At 35.1% G+C, this 19,954-nt stretch overlaps 1 protein-coding gene and 1 non-coding gene across 2 annotated transcripts in view; one reads left to right on the top strand and one right to left on the bottom strand.

Annotated features, from left to right (window-relative positions):
• Positions 1 to 19,954, top strand: part of ZNF438 (zinc finger protein 438) — a 108,553-nt gene that overhangs the window by 68,560 nt on the left and 20,039 nt on the right. The window contains exon 2 of the mRNA XM_049777164.1: positions 6,701 to 6,767. Within this exon, the coding sequence (XP_049633121.1) occupies positions 6,731 to 6,767 (37 nt within the window). The 5' untranslated portion in view covers positions 6,701 to 6,730. The remainder of the gene's footprint in view (positions 1 to 6,700; positions 6,768 to 19,954) is intronic.
• LOC126014839 (small nucleolar RNA SNORA51) lies at positions 7,032 to 7,161 on the bottom strand. The gene has a single exon (XR_007497813.1). It is a non-coding gene; the product is annotated as a small nucleolar RNA SNORA51 (small nucleolar RNA).

The raw sequence follows: 19,954 nt of genomic DNA, 5'->3' as shown, positions 1-19,954 counted from the left end.
CCAAGTTTCTCTCTCATGGTCCTTACTCCTCATCTCTTCTCCAGCATTTGTTTATTAAAATAAAGCAAACCGAGTGGCTCTATTTTTATTTTCAAAACCCTAAGACATAAGCAGCAACAAGAAACTGTGTGTCATATCCGATAGTGTCACATTCCACCCAGGACTCACACCAGGAGTTGATAAAGGAGCCAGAACTACCAGAAAAATAGAAAATCTTGTAAGCTTGTTGCCTCTGAACCCTTGTGTCTTTGAAACACCTAAAACTGCTTTGAACCTTGGAAAATTAAGAAGAGCCAAGAAAACTGTATATTTATTTTTTCCCTTTATTTCTTTAAGTAAGTAGTAATAGCTGTGAACAAATCTCAGTCGAGCCAATAGTAGTATTAATTAGAAAATTTATTATTAAAATAAGCAACAACTCTCCATAATTGGGCTGCTTGCTAACCACAACAGAAACTATTTTGTCCTACTGAAATATTTAAAGTTTGGAACTTCATAATAGATAACATTTTCTGTAAAATGTTTTATTTTGGGTGCTCAGCATGCCCAAGGACAACTCCTTGAGATACCCAGCTTACTAGGCCAATGATTTAGTGTTAGGACCTGAAGGCACAAAGTTGTTCAAGCCTTGAGGTGCTAGGGATTACCTGGCCTACTCAAGTTGGCCTCCAGGACCAAATTGTGCTTGGTAGCCTCCAGGGCTACATATGGTGAGAAGAGCATTTGGTGCCAGCCAGTGTCACCCACATCCAACATACAGTGATGTACCTGAACCTCCTAACTATCCCCCATCCCATATTACTCTCCCTAGATAAGCCTTAGGTAAATGCAAATCCACATTTTTGAGGAGCTACTTTGTCCCACAAGGATATACTACTCTTATTTGAGAAATTTTGTTCATTAACAAGTTACCAAAATAAACTTAACCAGGGTCACAGTATTTAATCTAATAGTATTGTAATAATAACTACTATAATTAGTTTCAGATTTTCCTTCCATCCCAGAGGAATTGGGTTCCCCCACCCCTCCAGGTTTGATGCCTATTTAAAGCATGAGAATGACAGGAAAATTAATGTCATGACCTTTACAGCCTGTTTATGGTTTTTCCATGTTGTACCCTAAAGGATTTAGGGAGTAGTATACATCTAAAATAAGCCACTAGATCTAGACAAGCAGAAGTTGGGTTAATTAGGTTCACCTGCTCCTTAGTCAATACAATATTTCCTGTAAGACAAAGAGCACTATTTTCATAGTAATAGAGTCTCAAACTACACTTGTGTGTTCTTTAATGTTTTGAAATGAAGGTAAAATGTTTAAAATTAGTTTTTTTTAAAGAAATGTATTGAAGGGTTTCTTTCTATTCTATTTTACCTGAAGTGTCTCCCACTTTAGGAAGATCTTCCATTTTAGGAGATCACTTTTGTCTTTGAGTTTTCATAAAAAGAAAGTGTTGTTCACTGATGAACGGGTCATAGTTCAAATAAAGCCTTAATAACCCTATTTGAGGGGACTTTGGACTTAACTCCTTTACTCTTGTCACAGTTCTCAGAAATTGTCCATCACCAATAACCCTTCTGTTTTAACCTACTTCTGAAATGCAGCACTTTAATAATTATGACTAAGACCTATGATATGCAAAAATTATTTTGCTATACTTAGTAGACAAATCAAGGAACTACAGAATGACTTGAAGTATTTAAAAAAATTAAATTTTCATCTTAAAAGACCTTCATGGGGGACCAGAGCTATAGACCTTCTATGATATGCAAAAAATATTTTGCTAGACTTAGTAGACAAACAAAGGAACTACTGAATGACTTGAAGTATTAAAAAAATTAAATTTTCATCTTGGGGCTGGTGAGGTGGCGCTAGAGGTAAGGTGTCTGTCGTGCAAGCACTAGCCAAGGAAAGATAGCAACCTCGGTTCGATCCCCCGGCATCCCATATGGTCCCCCCAAGCCAGGGACAATTTCTGAGCGCTTAGCCACGAGTAACCCCTGAGCATCAACTGGCTGTGGCCCGAAAAACCAAAAAAATAAAAAAATTAAATTTTCATCTTAAAAGACCTTTATGGGGGACCAGAGCTATAGAACAGTGGGTAGGGCTTTTGCCTTACACATAGCAAACCCTGTTCAATCCCCAGCATCCTATAAGGTCCCCTGAGCCTACCAGCAGTGATCCCTGGTTGTACAGCCAAGAGTCAGCCCTGAACACTACCAGGTATGACCCCAAAGCAAAATCAGTAAAAAAAAGATCCTTTATAAGTAAATATAATATAAATTTGCCTGAAATACTTTCAAGAGAGGAAAGCAGAGAAAAATAGATTAGTAAATTTTAGAAAAATAAAGAAAATATCTCAATATCTTAAATATAAGAGTTTTGAGATAGAAAAGTTCCCCAGACAGTTAGCAAATGGATGAAAATAGGCTTAGATACTTCATTGTGAAATTTTAGATAGTGTTTTCATAGAGAAAAAAACTGCATTCAAAGATTTCAACTTGGAAGTATATGCAAAAAAATTAAGCACTATTTTTGTTGACTACTATCTGTCATTGTGAACTCATAGATATAAAATAGAATAACCAAGAAATAAAATTAAGTATATGATTTACTGCAGATAAAGGATAGATACCTATAGAAATTAGTTCTAGGAATCAAAAGCACTTTGTTCTAACTAAATGAAAATGAGTAAGTCCTAAGGTCTTAGAACTTGTGTCAGCTTAGATAAAAGTTCTTAAAATTTCCAAAGAGGATAGATCTTAAGTGTACTTTGTTTGTACACTTGTACACATTGAGTAAGGTAAGAGATGCGAATTAATCTAACTGGTAATTATTAAGTTAGGTATATCTGTGTATAAATTCACAAATATATTAAATTAGCACATTGTACACTTTACTTATATGCAATTTTAAGTCAATTAAGCTACAATAAATCTAAAAATACTTTTTTTATTAAAATAGGGAAAGATTTTTCTAGCTACATCATAAAGGTTAGATTGGAAAGAGGCAAGAAGACAATTTAAAAAGCTGTTATAATATCAGTAACATCTGATCTCGGACAGTAATGGTGGATGGAAGTGAGGTGTTGGTTTTGAAAACTACTTCAGAAGAGGCTGGAGCTACATTTGGTTTAGAGGGAGTCAAGTAGAGATAATTAAAAGCAAATTATTGCCTTGGAACTTAGGAAGCACAGTTTGTCCTGGAACTTAGGAACTAGTATATAACTAAATATAAATTTAGTTGTAAGTAGAGAGAGCCACAGGAGTTAGCAGAAATACATTGAAACACTGTTAAGGGAAAATAAATAACAGTATAAAGCTATAACATATTTTTCTCAATATGGTTTTACTGAAGTAAAAAAAAAATTCCTCATATACATAACCTGGTTTATGTAGTCATAAAAAATGGTAAAAAATACAGGTATCAGTATATACATGCATTTTTTGATTTATATGATTACAACTATAATTAATTATTAATAATTATTATCATAATTAACTACAATTTTTATTTTACTCTGATATGGAGAAATATAAAAAAAATTCAATAACTTGTCCAAGGTCAAACAGTAAGAAGTTTCCATTAAAAACATACATCTCACACTTTGTTGATTAATTTATTTACTCTTTCATTCATTGTATATTTGAAATTGTACTGTAACATGGTTTTAAAATCAAGGGCCTAGTTTATTGTGATTTGGTTTTGAGAAACAGCATCTGGTAAGACCATCTTGTAATTAGGACTAAAAAATTAAAGGACAGACACTACTCTTAACGTTTTCCTAACTCTAAATAGAAAAGAAGTTACATTGGAGTGTTCTGGATGCTTTTCAAACAAATTTTTTTCTGCCAATGACTGACATTCAGAAATATCTGTATTTAAGGGATAGAGGAATATGTCAATGGGCTGGAATGTAAAGTTCATGCTTTACATGCAGGAGGCCCAGTTTCAGTCCTCAGATCTCAGGAGCATCAAGCTGGAAATAGACCCAAAACACAGCCAGGAATCACCTTCCAAAAAACAAAAGTGATATTTGAATTTAAAGAGGTAATTGATATAGATATATATCAATGTTTTGTAAATGAATCAAAATTCTATAGGTTATCTTTAAACTTTTCTAATCTCTTAATACTAATTTGAAAATTTTATTTTTGTATAGGAAATAATTAAGGATAAGTATTTTATTGTAATGAAGTGAATACTGCTATTAATCAGAATTTATGTACTAAAAGCTTATTTTACAACAGTTCTGGTGCCATAACAAAATTGAACCTTAAGGCATTAAGTTCTCTTTTATATGCAAAAATCTTAAAAAGCAGGATCTTATCATTGTTTAAACATCAGAATCCACACAAAACAATGACAACAAATTCCTTTATTTCAATTATTTTCATTTAATGTGAATGGCCTAAACTCAAAATGAAAAGATATAGTGTGACTGGATGAACCAGAAAATTGAATCCAACTTTCTGCTGCTTAAAAGAGATGCATTTGAACAATTAAGATAAACACAGGCTCAAAGTAAAAGACTGGAAAACAATAATACAAACAAACAGACTATAAAGGACTAGGAAAGCCATCTTACATCTCTCTCCTCTCTCTTGCTCTCGCTCTCTGTCTCTGGTTCTGTGTTTCTGTCTGTCTCTGTCTCTTTGTCTCTTTCTCTCTGTCTCTCTGTCTGTCTCTCTCTGTCTCTGACTCTCTCTGTCTCTGTCTCTGTCTCTCTCTCCCTCTCTCCCTCCCTCTCCCAGAACAAAAACTCAGAGCCAGATGAGCTTACTAATGAATTTTTCCAAGTTTCCAAAGAGGAACTAACCTTTTTTGGTTAGTTTGGTTTTGGTTTGGTGATGCTCAGGGCTTACTAACAGCTCTGTGCTTCAGATAACACTCCTGGTATGGCCTGGGAACCATATGATATGCAGGACATCAAACACAGATTGGCCATGTACAAGACAAGCACCTGTCATCTGTACTACCTCTCCATTACTAAGTTTGTGTAATATTTATAAAACACTTTTAGTTATCTGTGACTTTTTTAGGCATCCTGTTTTCTAGTACATTTATATAATTATACTTTCCAGCCAATCAAAAGATGCAATTTTGTGGTTCTTGAGATGCTTTTCTTAATAAGCATTAGTTTATTACACAATTTACTTTTTAAATTATAGTAGAATTAAATATGACAATATTTTGTGTGGTTGAAAAACTATCAGCTCTGCTCAAGTGAATTTTTTGTCTTAAATATTAACAAGTTATTGTGGAAACGATTGAAATTACTTTCATGGCACTTATTATCGAATTTTATAGTTTTTTTCAAGCAAATCAGAAATAAAATGTTTTTTTTTCTTATTGCAATATTGCATATGTTCAGTAGGGAAACTACTAATTTGTAGCATAAAAAGAGAGGTAAAGGTACAGAGAGAGAGTGGAGGGAGGAAGGAATGAAATGATTTAAACATTTGTCATATATTAAATCTGTGTTTAAGTCTTTAAATATAAAGAATAACAATAGATCTCCAGCACGGCGCATTTTTCTGACCTTTGCTAGAAATGAATACTGTCACAAATAATTCCTTTGGAAACCCCTGAGTACTGTTGAATGTTCACCCCTTCAACAGCCCCTCCAAAAAAAAACACAGAAAAACATTATAATATGCTTTCCAGTGACATTAGACCACATCACAGGTAGTAATATACATGATTTCTCTTCTTTCTACTTTTTTTCCTACCAATACCATAAATGTCAATTAACAAACAATGGGGGCAGGAGCATAGAACCAGAGTCGACTTAAGGATGATCATGGAACAAGGAGATCTTAGATACTTAGATGGTAGGATGTACAGTAACTTTATACATCAACTATACCAGAATCAGGAATAAGGGGGTGAGTTGTAGGGGCATATTTGAAAATTGCTAAGGAAAGGTTGTTAAAATTGTCATCCTAAGAAAAAAAATTGCAATGTGCATGGGGACAGTTAGTAAATGTAGGTAGACTTTATGTGATCATTTTTTAATATACTCAGAAATCAATTCACTGTGTTTTCTCTCTGTACCGTAGCATTGTTTTCTGCCATGCAATTTTTATGTTTCTGTTTTATATGATTGTAATCCTAATTAAGGGTTGTAAACCTAGTATATGTCTTTTAATATGTTCATCTAAAGCATTATATCATTATAGTCCTTGTTGCTACATAATCTTCATAACTACATTTTAATGAGCATATTAAATTTCATCAAATGATTATATTATATTTATATTACCTTTGCATACATTGTTAAGCATTTTCATTATGTATTTATTTCTTCTCAGAATATGTGAAACATAATTATCACACAGGCTTATTTTTAAGTAAGCTTATCTTTGCCTTCATTATTTCCCTGGCACATAAGATTCCCCTCTATGTATTATTGCTTCCATCTCCCAAGTCTACAAGAGCACATTAAGTAAAATATAAAATCTTTAATATATAAAAGTGGAAAGAAAATAAGACATCAGTATCTTCATAGTTCAGTCTATTTCTTGAATGTTTAAAATCTACTCTAAAACATATACATTCTTGTTAACCAAGAATCAAAAAGCAAATAAAATAAATAATTACTAATGTATTTTAAAAGTATATTTCATCTGAACTTTTTAGTATGCATTATGGTAGCACCTCAGTTATTTACTAAGTGTCAATCATGCTTCATTATTTTTAGGGTGTGATTGTTCAAGTCAAGTACTTCATAATGCAGAATTCTTTATCAGTTCCACCAAAAGATCGAGGTAAGGAAACTACTAATGTGTAAATTGTTTCATTTGATACATTAAATGCCACTATCCCTTAAGATAAGATGATTTATTTCTTAGAACTTATAAAAAGAAATCTAGGTATACATATCTCCTCCGGAGTTTGGGAGGGAAGGGGGAAAGGAGGATGTGGGAGAAGTTTGGGCCAAGGTGCTTAGGGACTACCTGATTTGGTTGGCTACATGCAAGACAAGCACCTTAACCCCTGTACTGTCTCTACATTCCCCAAGTCTTTTTTTTTTTTGTCCCCCATATTCACAATACAGACCAGGCAAAGAGCCTATGTTGAGGTGTATATGGAGTGTGCATTTACTGTACCTCCTCTTTCTATACAGTCAGTGTAAAGAACTGTTGCACTGGTGAAGGGTTTTTTTATATATATAAAAAAAGAAAAGATAAGGCCTCCCAATGCTTACCACAGGCTCTGTTCTTTACACTGACTGTATAGAACGAGTCTCCTTTTTGACAGCAATGTTAGCTCATTCTATACAACACTCCTGCAACCTAGCCTACTAGTTGACAATTGACTGGTACTAATAGATGATTAATGGTATTATGGAGTGTGATAACTTTAGAAAAACAAACTGGCATAGTTTCTGTGTGTGAGAATATATACATGTATACATATTTATTTTCATTCACATGTGTGCTTAAAATACACATGGAAAGGCTATGTGCTTATTGATGTTTGAATTGTTTCCTCTAATACTCTTTTTTTTGGGGGGGGGTTGACACCCAATGGTGCTAAGGCTTACTCCTGGCTCTACACATAGGAATTACTCCTCTACTCCTGGTGGGGCTCAGGGAAGCATACAGGGTACTGGGGATTGAACTCAGGTCAACTATGTGCAAGGCAAGCGCCTTACCTGCTGTACTATCATTCTAGCCCCCTCTAATACTCATTTTTAAAGAAATAAAAGGAAAATTATTTTTCCTTCATCTAATTTAATTAAAAAATAGTTGTTGTTTGGGAGGAAGGGCATCTCCAAGAAATTCTTAGATGTCCTAGGGGCCACTCCAGGTGATACTCCCGTTCAGCTATGCATGCCAGATAGTTCAGTGCTCTATCCTGGTAATGTGAACTGCTCAAACCCACAAGTACTAGAGGTCATCAGAGATACACTCAGTGCAGGTGTGAGGGGGGGGCATTGGTACCCAGGATTGAACTCAGAAATTAGGGCTTTACGTAACCCAAGTTTTCACTCTAGTCTTTTGACCCATCTCCCCAGCCCAGAAAATCATGAATTATTTTTAATAGAAGCTACTAGAGTCTTTAAAAAGGCAGTTTGCTGATAAACTTCAGAATTTAAAAAAATATAAGAAATCTTAATTTCTCCCTGTAAAGGTTGAACTTTATCCATTAGAAAAGAATTTGAGGGGCCAGAGAGATAGCATGGAGGTAAGGCGTTTGCCTTGCATGCAGAATGACGGTGGTTTGAATTCTGGCATCCCATATGGTACCCCGAGCCTGCCAGGAGCGATTTTGAGCGTAGAGCCAGGAGAAACCCCTGAGCGCTGCCGGGTGTGACCCAAAAAACAAAAAGCAAAAAAAAAGAAAGAAAGAGAGAGAGAGAGGGGAAGGAAGGAAGAAGGAAGGAAGGAAGGAAGGAAGGAAAGGAAGGAAGGAAGGAAGGAAGGAAGGAAGGAAGGAAGGAAGGAAGGAAGGGAGGGAGGGAGGGAGGGAGGGAGGGAGGGAGGGAGGGAGGGAGGGAGGGAGGGAGGGAGGGAAGGAAAGGAAGGAAGGAAGGAAGGAAGGAAGGAAGGAAGGAAGGAAGGAAGGAAGGAAGGAAGGAAAAGAAGAAGGAAGGAAGGGGAAAGAAAAAGAAAAAAAGAATAGAAAAGAAATATATTCCTTTTCACACAGAAGGGAAGTTTCTTTGGGGGTGTGTGTATGAGATAAAGAGAGAAAGAGAGAGAAATGATGATGATGGTTTTTAATTAGGCTGACTTAGTAGAAGATATAACTTTTAGTGAATGGGGGGAAATTTTTTGTGAAAAGCCTCCAACTGAAGCAAATATTCTTTGATCTCTCTACCAAAATAAAGAACCTCATACCATTAAGTGAATGAAATCTAGGTTTGAAACTCAATTCCACCTTTGAATTGTTTTATATTAGGTACTTCACTTGACCTCAAATTTCTTATTTATAAGACATGTCAGTCACCCAGCGTATTTCTTTTTGCAGAGTAAACACTTATAAGATGATAGTGACTATTGCTCTTAGTAGTTGCTGTTATTGGGGCTTTCTCTGCTCCTGAGGCTACTGCAGTATGATGGACAGGAGCCTTCTGGTCAGGGTGCAGAATGGCCATAGAGGATCGAAGATGGCCTGTGGAAAACTACAGAAAGTGAACATCGACTCAGTCCCTTGGCTTGGTTTCATCCAGATGTTGAGTGAACAGAAAAGTTAGAATCCTCGAGACCCAAGATACAGCCTTTGAACATGGGCAAGAAAGGAGATGAAAACGAGAGAAAGGAGGGTTCAAGTTTCATTCCTGTGAGTGTTTCTGGCATTTATCTACAGAAGATTTGTGCAATAGAAGATAATTTATGAAGCATTTGGAAAAGCTGGTTTTCTTTTTGTTCTTACCTTTACCTGAGAAAGCTGAGACAAATGTGATTGTTTCGAAGAAAAGTATTAAACACCCAAGCTTTGTGGAAATTCAGCTGTGGAAATTCAGAAGACTTAAATTGCCTGTAAGCTCAATTTCCTCATTGAATTTCCCCAAAGCCAAGAATAATAAAGCTATTATTTTCTAACTTAGTCTGTGTGAGTAATTAAGCAATGAACTAGTATACTTATTGCTTACTTAATTTCTCATCAAGGTGTACTTTGTTTTTGTTATCAATGGTAAAGAGGAATTAAATGTTAGAATTGAACTTAGGACCTTGGATATGCAAAGCACCTACTCTATCTATTTTGAGCCATATTCCAAACCCCTTATTGTTAAGAGGCCATTCTTTCATTGATTGAATTCTAACAATCAGATATTTTGGGGAGAGGGAATAAAGAGAGGATACACACAGCATGCTCATGGATCACTCCTGGAAGGGCTCAAGAAACCATTTGTGATGCCATAGATTGAACTTAGGTCAGGTATACACAGACAAGTGCCTTACCTGCTGTACTATCTCTCCAAACTAGATATCAGTTTTATTTTAAATTTTCCAGTAGATGATGCATTTTTACCAAGATCACCAACCAGGACCTGGAGAGATAGTAGCTAGTACAGGATTTGAAGTTCTTGTCTTATATTCAGCAGACCCACTGTAGTACCATAGGGCCTGAGCATCAACACATCCTCAGACCCTCACATAGAACCATGAAGTTGCCAAGAATCGCAGGAGGGGCCCAGGGCCACCTGAACTCCCCATCCCCACCATCTATCCCACTAAGAAATCATCAATAATTGGGCTGAGATTAAAGTCAATGTGTATCAAAATCCAGAAGTCATCTCTGTCCTATGTCATTAGTATAAAAGTGTTAAGAATAATTCTAATGTCTTTTGGAGTCATCTCCCTTTTTCTCAGATCAAACATATTATGCATTTTATATTCAAATATGAATTTATATTTAAAGCTGCTTTAAACTAGACATAGTAGTTTGTATTATGGAAAGTTACAAAAATAATGAAAAAATATAGTACATATAAAGAATTGTCCAATTTTAAAATTATTTGCTTTATTGCTCAAATATTGTGTGTATCCTGGAAAATAACTACTATTTTTTATTTTTTGTTCGTTTTAGAGCCATATCTGGCAGTATTTTTTGCAATTAATAAATACTCCTGGTGGACCTCAAGAGAATATATAGGGTCCTAGGGGTCAAACCCGGTTTGGTGGCACACAAGCCTAGTGCCTTACCTGCTGTATTATATCAATCCAGTGTCAAACTCTACTTGTTAAGAAAGGAAAATATGTTTATCTATTCTTAGATTCTGTTTATGTAAGATATAAATATAATCATTTATGAAAAGTTTTCTGGGCATGTCATTAAATGCTGAGTGATTTATTTAATAAATCATGTATGTCCCTATAAATTGAATTGTCAGACTTGTAAACAGACTTGTAAACAGACATTATGCACATTTATGATTGAATTTCTGGTAGAACAGCACCAGAAGAGTTATGAGGTTCAAGGGAAATCTGCATAACTCACTATATATCCTAACAAAATTCCCAACAGTAGAAACAGATTGAAAAATCTCCAAGGTTAGTACAAGGAACTATGGCAAATGCTATTATGAATCCAAAGATAGAAGAGACAGAATCTGAGTGAGGGGACACAGAGCTGCAGAAGTACTGGAAAGAGCAGAGGCCACAGTGGTGGAGTCTGCAGTTTGGGGGCCCGGAAGCCACAATGGTTATGCCCAGTTGAGGGACTGAATCCGAGGTGGGGACCTATAGCTGCAGAACATGGCCACACACTCCTCCTAGTCAGGAAACTACAGTGAAGGATATGGAAAATACCTCACTACACCAGCAATAGTAGGGAAACAATGCAGGCCTCCATCATACTTAGAGAATGAAGATGGTAGTTCCGATGACCTAAAAAGTACCAACAAACTAGTTAGTCTCTCAGATAAGGACGGACTTTAGAGAAGAAATATGGAGGATGCTCACAGAACTCAAAGCATGTAACAAACTGAATGTGCCACAAATAAGAATCAAGAGGATAAAAAAAAATGATGAAAATAAAAGAATCGAGAATATGAGAGAAGAAATAAGAAAACTTAAAATTGAAATAACAATGCTGAAAACTTGGTAGGTGAAAGGAAAACCTCACTGGAAAGTCTATTCAACAGTAACAGCAGCTGAAGATAGAATTATTGAGCTGGAAGATGAGAGGCATAACAACTACATACAACAGAAGAGGTTGGAAAGAATCTCAAAATATACAGACAATGGGGAAAGTCCTCAAAGAATGTGAACTGATGAAGATAGAAATCTTGATGTACTCAACAGCAATAATAATAATAATAATAATACTCAACACAGGAATATAACCCTCAAGAAGCATCAATAATCAAGGACATCATTGCAGAGAAACTTCCAGAGCTAAAGATTGCATGCAACCAAACCCTACATGCTCGAAGAGTGCCAGCCAAAAGATATCCAAAGAAAAGTGCCCAAGACATTCCTAGTCACAATGATGAACCCCATAGATAGGAATGGAATACTGAAAGCAGCAAGATCAAAAAGGAAAATTACATATAAAGGAGCATTCCTAAGATTTTACCACAGATTTGTCACAAGAAATTTTGAAGGCCTGAAGGCAGTGGTGGGGTATAGTGACAAAATTCAACAAAATTAATGCAATGCCAAGAATATTTTAGCTAGCCAGACATGCCCTCAGGTTTGATGGAATGATACATAGCTTCACAGATAAACAGTAGGTTAGAAACTTTACAGACTCAAAACCATCCTTAAAGGTTGAACTGAAAGATCTACTTTAAGATAAGATAGACCACAGGCACACCAAACTTCTACTAAAAGATGACATTAAATCCCATGACCATCTCTCTCAACATCAGTGGCCTAACTGCACCCAGTTAAGAGACACAGAGTGGAAACATGGATCAAAGAGCTGAATCCAGTGTTTTGCTGCCTACAAGATACACATCAGAACAGTCTGAACAAACACAGTCTCAGACTAAAAGGTTGGAGAACGATCATTCAAGCAGACAACCCCCTTAAAAAGACTGGAATGACCATGATAATTTCAGATGACACAAACTTTAGACTTATAAAAGTTATATGGGAGAGAGATGGACATTTCTTAGTAATCAAGGGGTACATACAACAGGAAGAAATCACACTTCTAAACATATATGCTCCCAATGAGGAACCAACAAATTATTTATAACAACTGCAGACAAACTTGAATGAAGATATCAATAACAACACAGTAAGAGTGGGAGACTTCAACACTGCCTTGTCACCACTTGTTAAGTCATCTAGGCTGAAACCTAGCAAGAATATACTTGCACTGAAAGGAGCAATGGAAGAAATTGGCCTAGTAGATATGTATACGGATCTCCATTGCACATTCTTCTCAAATGCACATGGGTCATTCTCCAAAATAGAACACATGCTAGTCCATACTTAATAAAGAGGAAAGAAATCGTACATACTGCCTTCTCATATCATAATGCACTGAAAATAGAATAAAAAGCAAACAGTAAAATTTTAACACCTGGAAATTAAACAGCTTACTCTTGAACAACCAGTGTGTCAGAGACTAAATAAAAGATTGAGTGAGAGAAGTAGAATGCCTGTCTCAAATACAGGCAGGGAATGGGGGAGGAAGAGATGGGGAGCATTGGGAATGTTGCACTGGTGAAGGGAGATGTTCTTTCTATGACTGAAACCCAACTACAAACATGTTTGTAATCATAGTGCTGAAATAAATATATATTTAAAAAAAAAACAGATTGGTGGGGCCGGAGCAATAGCATAGCGGTAGAGTGTTTGCTTTCGCATGTGGCTGACCCAGGATGGACCTTGGTTTGATCCCCGGGGACCAATATGGTCCCCAAGCCAGGAGTGATTTCTGAGCACATAGCCAGTAGTAACCCTTGAGCATCAGCGGGTGTGGCACCCCCCAAAAAAAATGATTGGTAAGCGCAGTTAGAGAAATAACTATATTAACACCTACCATGACAAATATAGAGAGAAAAATACAGTGCCTGTCTCAAAGACAGATGGGAAAAGAGGAAAATGAGGGACATTGGTGGTGGGAAAGTTACACTGGTGAAGGGGGGTATGTGCATTTTATGGCTGAACCCCAATTATGAACATGTTTGTAACCATGGTGCTTCAAATAAAGAAATTATTTTTAAAAAAAACATTTCCTAGGGCAAAAAATAATTCAAAGATAAATAGAACCTTTGCTTTTATGAAACACAGAAAATCCTGTTAGAACAGTTATTTATATAATTAACTAAAATATGTCATATAAGACTCAATGCTAGATGTAAATATGATATTCTTTAAGAATCTGGACAAAGCCAAAAGTTTTTAGAATGGAATTGACATTTAGAAGGAATTGACATTTGCTCAGGTCATTTTCACATTTGTGAAAGTCAACCAAGTGGATTTTAGAGGTCAGGGAATATGGGTTTGATGCTCAGCACTAGAGCTAAGTAAACATTCTATTGCTGCTTATTTAAATGTTTTCTAACTTTTTACAAAGAAATGTAATATAATAATACTCTAATGAGTTTTATTTAATTTGCTTCAAAGTAAAGCTTTCCATTGTAATTTAGTGTCATCTTCCCTTTGTAGAATCTCCAGTTCATTAGGCTTGTTGTACTACAAGTTTTCCTCTCCTTCATTTAGAATTTGGACACAGTATTTTCTACCAAATGAGGTTTTCTAATATCTTTCTATTTTCATATGACATTTTCAAATGATAAACACATGAAGTTTGTTCTTAATATGAACTAAATCGTGGCAAATGATCAAATATAATTTTGAAATGTAAATACTTGAAAACAGTTTAATAAGGCCAACTACATTTCAGTAACTTCCACTTTAAATTCTCTGAAGGAAAGACAAAACCACTATAGTGACTAAAATGCAAATGGATTTATTTACTTGCCAGATAAGGAAGCAAACAGGGAGTGAGTGTCCAGTGGTTTTTTAATAGGGACAACTTATGTTTTTTATATGCTAGAAGGATGTTCACTGTGATGATGCCAATTAAGGACTCAAGTCTGTACCTTGCAGAAGGAAGGATGAATTTTAGGTCCTCACACAGTTGATTAAAACAAGTCCCACTATTCACAGGTCAAGAGAATCTTAATATAAAGCCAATAGAGTCTGTTTTATTGGAGTCTCTCAAAAGTAAGTCTGTCTTTCCCAGCTTCACAAATCAGTGTTGCCCTTTCCTAGGTGCGTCTACTGCAAGTAGAAAGGAATCTTGGACCACTTTTTCCAATTATTATTATTATTGTTACTGTCATAACAATTGTGTTGTTTAAAGACAGGTTTTAGATTGTGAGTTTGTTCCGTAATAGTGTTAAGTTGTGGGATTGGATGCAAGGAGAGGCTTTGATGCAGAGATACAGTGAGCTTTAATGACCTCTTCAGCACCCTTGCAGTTAACTAAATCTGCACTGTAATGTACAATTTTACAATCTTTAAAACCTGCCCATTCCTTGATGACAAAGCCAATACCATGCTATCCTCTGACTTCAAATCTTAATCTGTTAACAAACAAAGCCTGTATTTCTTATTTGAACAAATAAATTAAAAATACTTTAAAAAATAACTTAAAAAATATGGCACAGGAACCAGGAAGATGGTTCACATACCTGGCATGCCCTGGACCCAGGGTTCATCTGTACGTATCATGTGACTTCCTGGGCATCATTGGGGAAACACAGGATGTAACCCTGGGTAGGTTCAAATTGAAAAAGAAATAATTTTGACATTTGAAAATGTATTATTGTGCTTTATTGTATAGACAGATGAATAGTATCTTTATAGACCCACATTTTGGTTCAATATAGTATTTTAAAAATTAAGTAGGGTACATTTGGGATAACCATGTAACATCATTTTTAGTTTAGAAAATATTTCTTACTTTAGTCTCCTTATGATGAGACTCTTCATAAAGGTTGTGATAAATCTTCCATCTTTGGCAACCTGGCATGTACATGCAACTTGGCATGTACCATGTTACCAAATACATATTAAATTATGTTGAAAGCGCTTAAACTCTTATTTTCTAAATCATGTCTTAAATTCTATGAAAATATTTTAATTTTTGTTTTTAATGAAATACCAAGCTGGAGTTCAAAAGTCCATGTTTCATTTAGCAAATATTTATTGCCTTTGGAGAGGCAAGGAACGTGGAGCAGAAGTAAGAAATGAAACCCAAACTAGGTACTACTCTCTTAGGGCTCAGTTTCAAGTCATAAAAATGGACTGCCTGACCAAGCATAAAAATAGACTGTCTGACCAAGAAGGAGTTCACTTTTTTTATGAGGATTAAACCTAAAAATGGTTTATAAAAAGGTTTTATTATCTAATCTAGTTTCATTTTCAAACATATTAAAGCTGTTTCTTCAATTCTTTTTATTTCTTTTTCTGTCACCCCTTTCCTCCCTTATCATTCTAAAGAAACACTATTAAGTAAAGAGTTAGAAACCTGAAGCTTTTTTAGGCTCAGTGCTCTTTAGTAAATCCGTAAACTTGGGTCCCATCATGTTTCAAGTGGGGATAATAATTGTTGCCCTAAACCACTGAAACTGGTACAGTTGATTCTTGTCACAGGACTTACTGTTCTATAAAGCCACGACAAAGACTGAATTAACAAGTACCGAACAATAACTCCTAGAAAAAAATTGAGATTAGGTTGCCATAAGCCTCTTGCTGCATCTTCATAATAATTAATACAGTGACCAGTTTAGGACCTAGTTATGTTCCCATGTGATGTGTTATTTAGTTCATTCCTTAACATGGAGCTCACAGACAGAACTGTAACTCATGATTGAACAAAGCTTATCTAACACACACTCTTTCCATTAGCTACATCACAGACTTCTTATACTTGAGAACACTAGACTAAGTCAGTTCAGTGCACAGGGCTCTTCTAAACACAAGTACAAAAATACAAAAAAACAGACCAGGAGTTAAAACAAAAGACGACCTTATACGCCAGGCAGCATAAGATTTTTCACCTTCTGCTGTCCACAGATGACCACCAAAGTGTTAGCATGTTTTACAATTCATCCCAAATAAATTTTAGCAAGTGAGAAAATTCAAAAATATAGTATCAGTGAATACTGAAGATTGACTGTATATGAATGAACCTTGCAAACTTTGTTTTGTTATAGTCTTTTGGGTCACACCCAGCAGAGTTTAGGATTTACTCCTGGCTCTGCACTCTGGGATCATTTTTAGCAGGGCTTGAGTGCCATGAGGATCAAATCTGGTTAGCCACCACCTTACCTGTTCTACTCTCTCTCTAGCCCCAAACCTTCTAAATTTTTAAAGAACAATATGAATATCAGGATAGCTTGAAGAACAAACACAGCAAACATTTAATAGACATAATGACAAATGTGCAAAGTTAATATAACTCAAGTTAGTGAAGTTACAAGTATATTTTTTGAAAGTGACCACAAGCTTTTAGCTCAGTAAATCTACAAATACAACTTTTATTATATATTATAAATTATTTAGCTCCCAAGCCTTTACATGTAATGCACAGTAGCAAGGAGAACCACTATAACTTGATGCTGTATATTTTGTGGTTAACATGGCTTTGTGACCTCATTATTGGGGGAAACATTTCATGTGTGTTACTAAAATATTACATTTCCAAATATGTGACATTCATATGGAAACATTTTGATCTTAACTAGTGGTGTAAATGCTGCTTTTGGACTTTTGGTACCATTTTACATTGCAGACCAAGTACAAATTGACGTTTTCAAGCTTGTTTTTGTTAAGTTCTTAAATGTTGGAAATTGGAACTTTCCAATGTAATAACCTCTACAAAATACCATGATGGGTTATAAGTATGTTAAGCTGTTGACAGAAGTACAAATGGGAAACACACACACCTATAACAATATCCTTGTAGAACAAAATGGAATACTAAACCAGAGTGCTCGAAAATCTTTCAGTAAATAGACTTCTACTGGAAGCTTTTTTTCAGCGTGGGGATAAAATATCAATATTCCAAATACTATTAGAAATTCAGATGCTAGATATTTTTTGTTGCTTGAAATAGTCATTTTCTACTGCTTAGAAGGCAGCTTACTAATCAAATCATCTTTGGGGGCATGTATCAGTGTCAGTGTGGCCATTTGGCAGCAAAGTCTCTGAGAAACTCCCATTAACTATGTAAATATATTTCATAGCATCACATCTCGCTTTGTCAGAAACCCTGCTGCCTTTATGTCGTTAACATAAATGCAGGTGTAAATAGCATTTATGTACTTTGATAGAAAGCAGTTGGAGGCATTTCAAGTGTTGTGGGACATAACACTTTCAGATTGTGTACATCTGTTCAAATAATGTATCCAGTCCCAGTGACATGAACACAAGGATAGAAACATCTGCCCTGAGACCATTTGCCATCCAGCAGATGCTCACATCTTTATTTATGCAGATGGTTGCTGTGATGAGTTGAGCAGGGATAAAAGCAAAAAAGTTTGACAGGTATTTAGGATGTTATACAAGCTGAAAATATAAGCCAAACATTTTTGTTTGTAAAAGCCGATTACTTGTAGGAATTAAAATTCATCAATCTAGTAATGCTTTATAAAGAAAATGCTTAATAGGGGCCAGAGAGATAGCATGGAGATAAGGCATTTGCCTTTCATGCAGAAGGTTGGTGGTTTGAATCCCGGCATCCCATATGGTCCCCGGAGCCTGCCAGGAGCGATTCCTGAGCGTAGAGCCTGGAGTAACCCCTGAGCGCTGCTGGGTGTGACTCAAAAAAAAAATGCTTAATAAAGAATATGCATTACTCTTTTTTTTATAATATCTTCATTTAAACACCTTGATTATAAATGTGATTGTAGTTAGGTTTCAGTCATGTAAAGAACACCCCCTTCACCAGTGAATATTACCATCACCAATGTGATTGGCATCAAAAATCATAAAAACATTTTTTGGAAGTTTTTGAGTCACACTGTGCAGCGCTCAGGGTTTACTCCTGGCTCTATGCTAAGAAATCACCCCCTAGCAGGCTCGGGGAACCATATGGGATGCAGGGATTCAAACTACCATCCTTCTGCATGTAAGGCAAATGCCCTACTTTCATGTTATCCCTCCGGCCCCCAAAATCATAAAAACATTTATAGAAACTCCAACTCCAATTTATACTTAAGAAAAAATGGTCTTAATATCTTGATAAAATAATTTTAAGTGATTTTGCATATACTCTGTGAAAGAAGGTTCAGAAACAGTACTTTCTTTTTAAAAATATATATAAATACTACTAAGATCATCCTATATCAGTAGTTTATATGTTGGGAAGAAAAATGCAACATCATTAAATATAACTTATTATATGCCATAAATACAAATTCAAATTAAATAGAATAAATGTTCAAAACCTTTCATATTTTTAAGATTTTTGTCAAATATTTTATTATTCTTATTCTAACATTTCTGACTAATGACATTTTAATTATAATTGATATTTTATTAGAATAAATTATGTCAAGCTGTTTTACTTTCAATATATTTTGAGCCTCTGTCTCGTCATTCTTTTTTTCATAAACAATGGTGAAGGAAATAAAGCAAAACCTTATGAATATAAAGTAATACCCTCCAGGTTTTATTTTATAGTATTACATATACAATTTTAAAAAATTAGAGAATCTTAAAAGAGCTTGCATATTAAACTTTGCTTCCATGAACAGTTCTCAAACTTTTTAGTTTCAAGACATCTTTATATTGTTTCTTTCCCATCCCTTCCCTTCCCCATCTTTATATTGTTAAAATGATTGAGTATTTGAAAGAACATCTGTTTATGTAAGTTATATCAGTTGGTGTTTATATATGCAAGGTTATTAACTAAAATATTTGTGAATTTATCTTAAAAGAATCTATTAAATATTTAAGTAGTAATTTATGTAATTGATTATATTTTCCAAACTGAAAATGAGTGCGGAAACTAATATTGACTCTCTTTTTGGCAAATACTTCTCAAAACTAAATTTAAAAATTAGCATTTCTAACCTGGCTTTATATTAAGTGTGTTGCTTATAATGTCTGTATATGTGATACAAATCTCTATCTTTATAGTAGCTAAAAGGTGGGAGTATTTTCAAAGTCTTCAGGTAATCGGTGATGTATTTCTTAGGTGCAACGTAAAAGCAATATAGATAACTGACTTTAAACATGTCATGTAATTTTTTGAAATTTAGTTCTGGTTTGAAATCAGTATTTTTTTTTCAGTTCATTTTCAGTCTCAACTCCTCATGTAGAATTGGCTCAACTTTCCATGTAGTATTGGTTATTGGTCACTTAGAAAGTATTAGTTTGCTGAGCTCTATAGATCTTTGAAATATGTGTATATATGTCATTTGTGGGTTTTTTGATGGTGTTGTTAATGTTACCTCCAGTCACATCTGAAAAGTCATTGTCAGGAAGCTTTAACTACCTATTGATGGAGTCAACTTTTCCAGAACTCT

Source organism: Suncus etruscus, chromosome 7 (assembly GCF_024139225.1).
Source record: "Suncus etruscus isolate mSunEtr1 chromosome 7, mSunEtr1.pri.cur, whole genome shotgun sequence".
NCBI classification, from domain to species: Eukaryota; Metazoa; Chordata; class Mammalia; order Eulipotyphla; family Soricidae; genus Suncus; species Suncus etruscus.
Note: the sequence above shows the minus strand (reverse complement) of the source record. Positions and strands in the feature narration are given on the sequence as shown.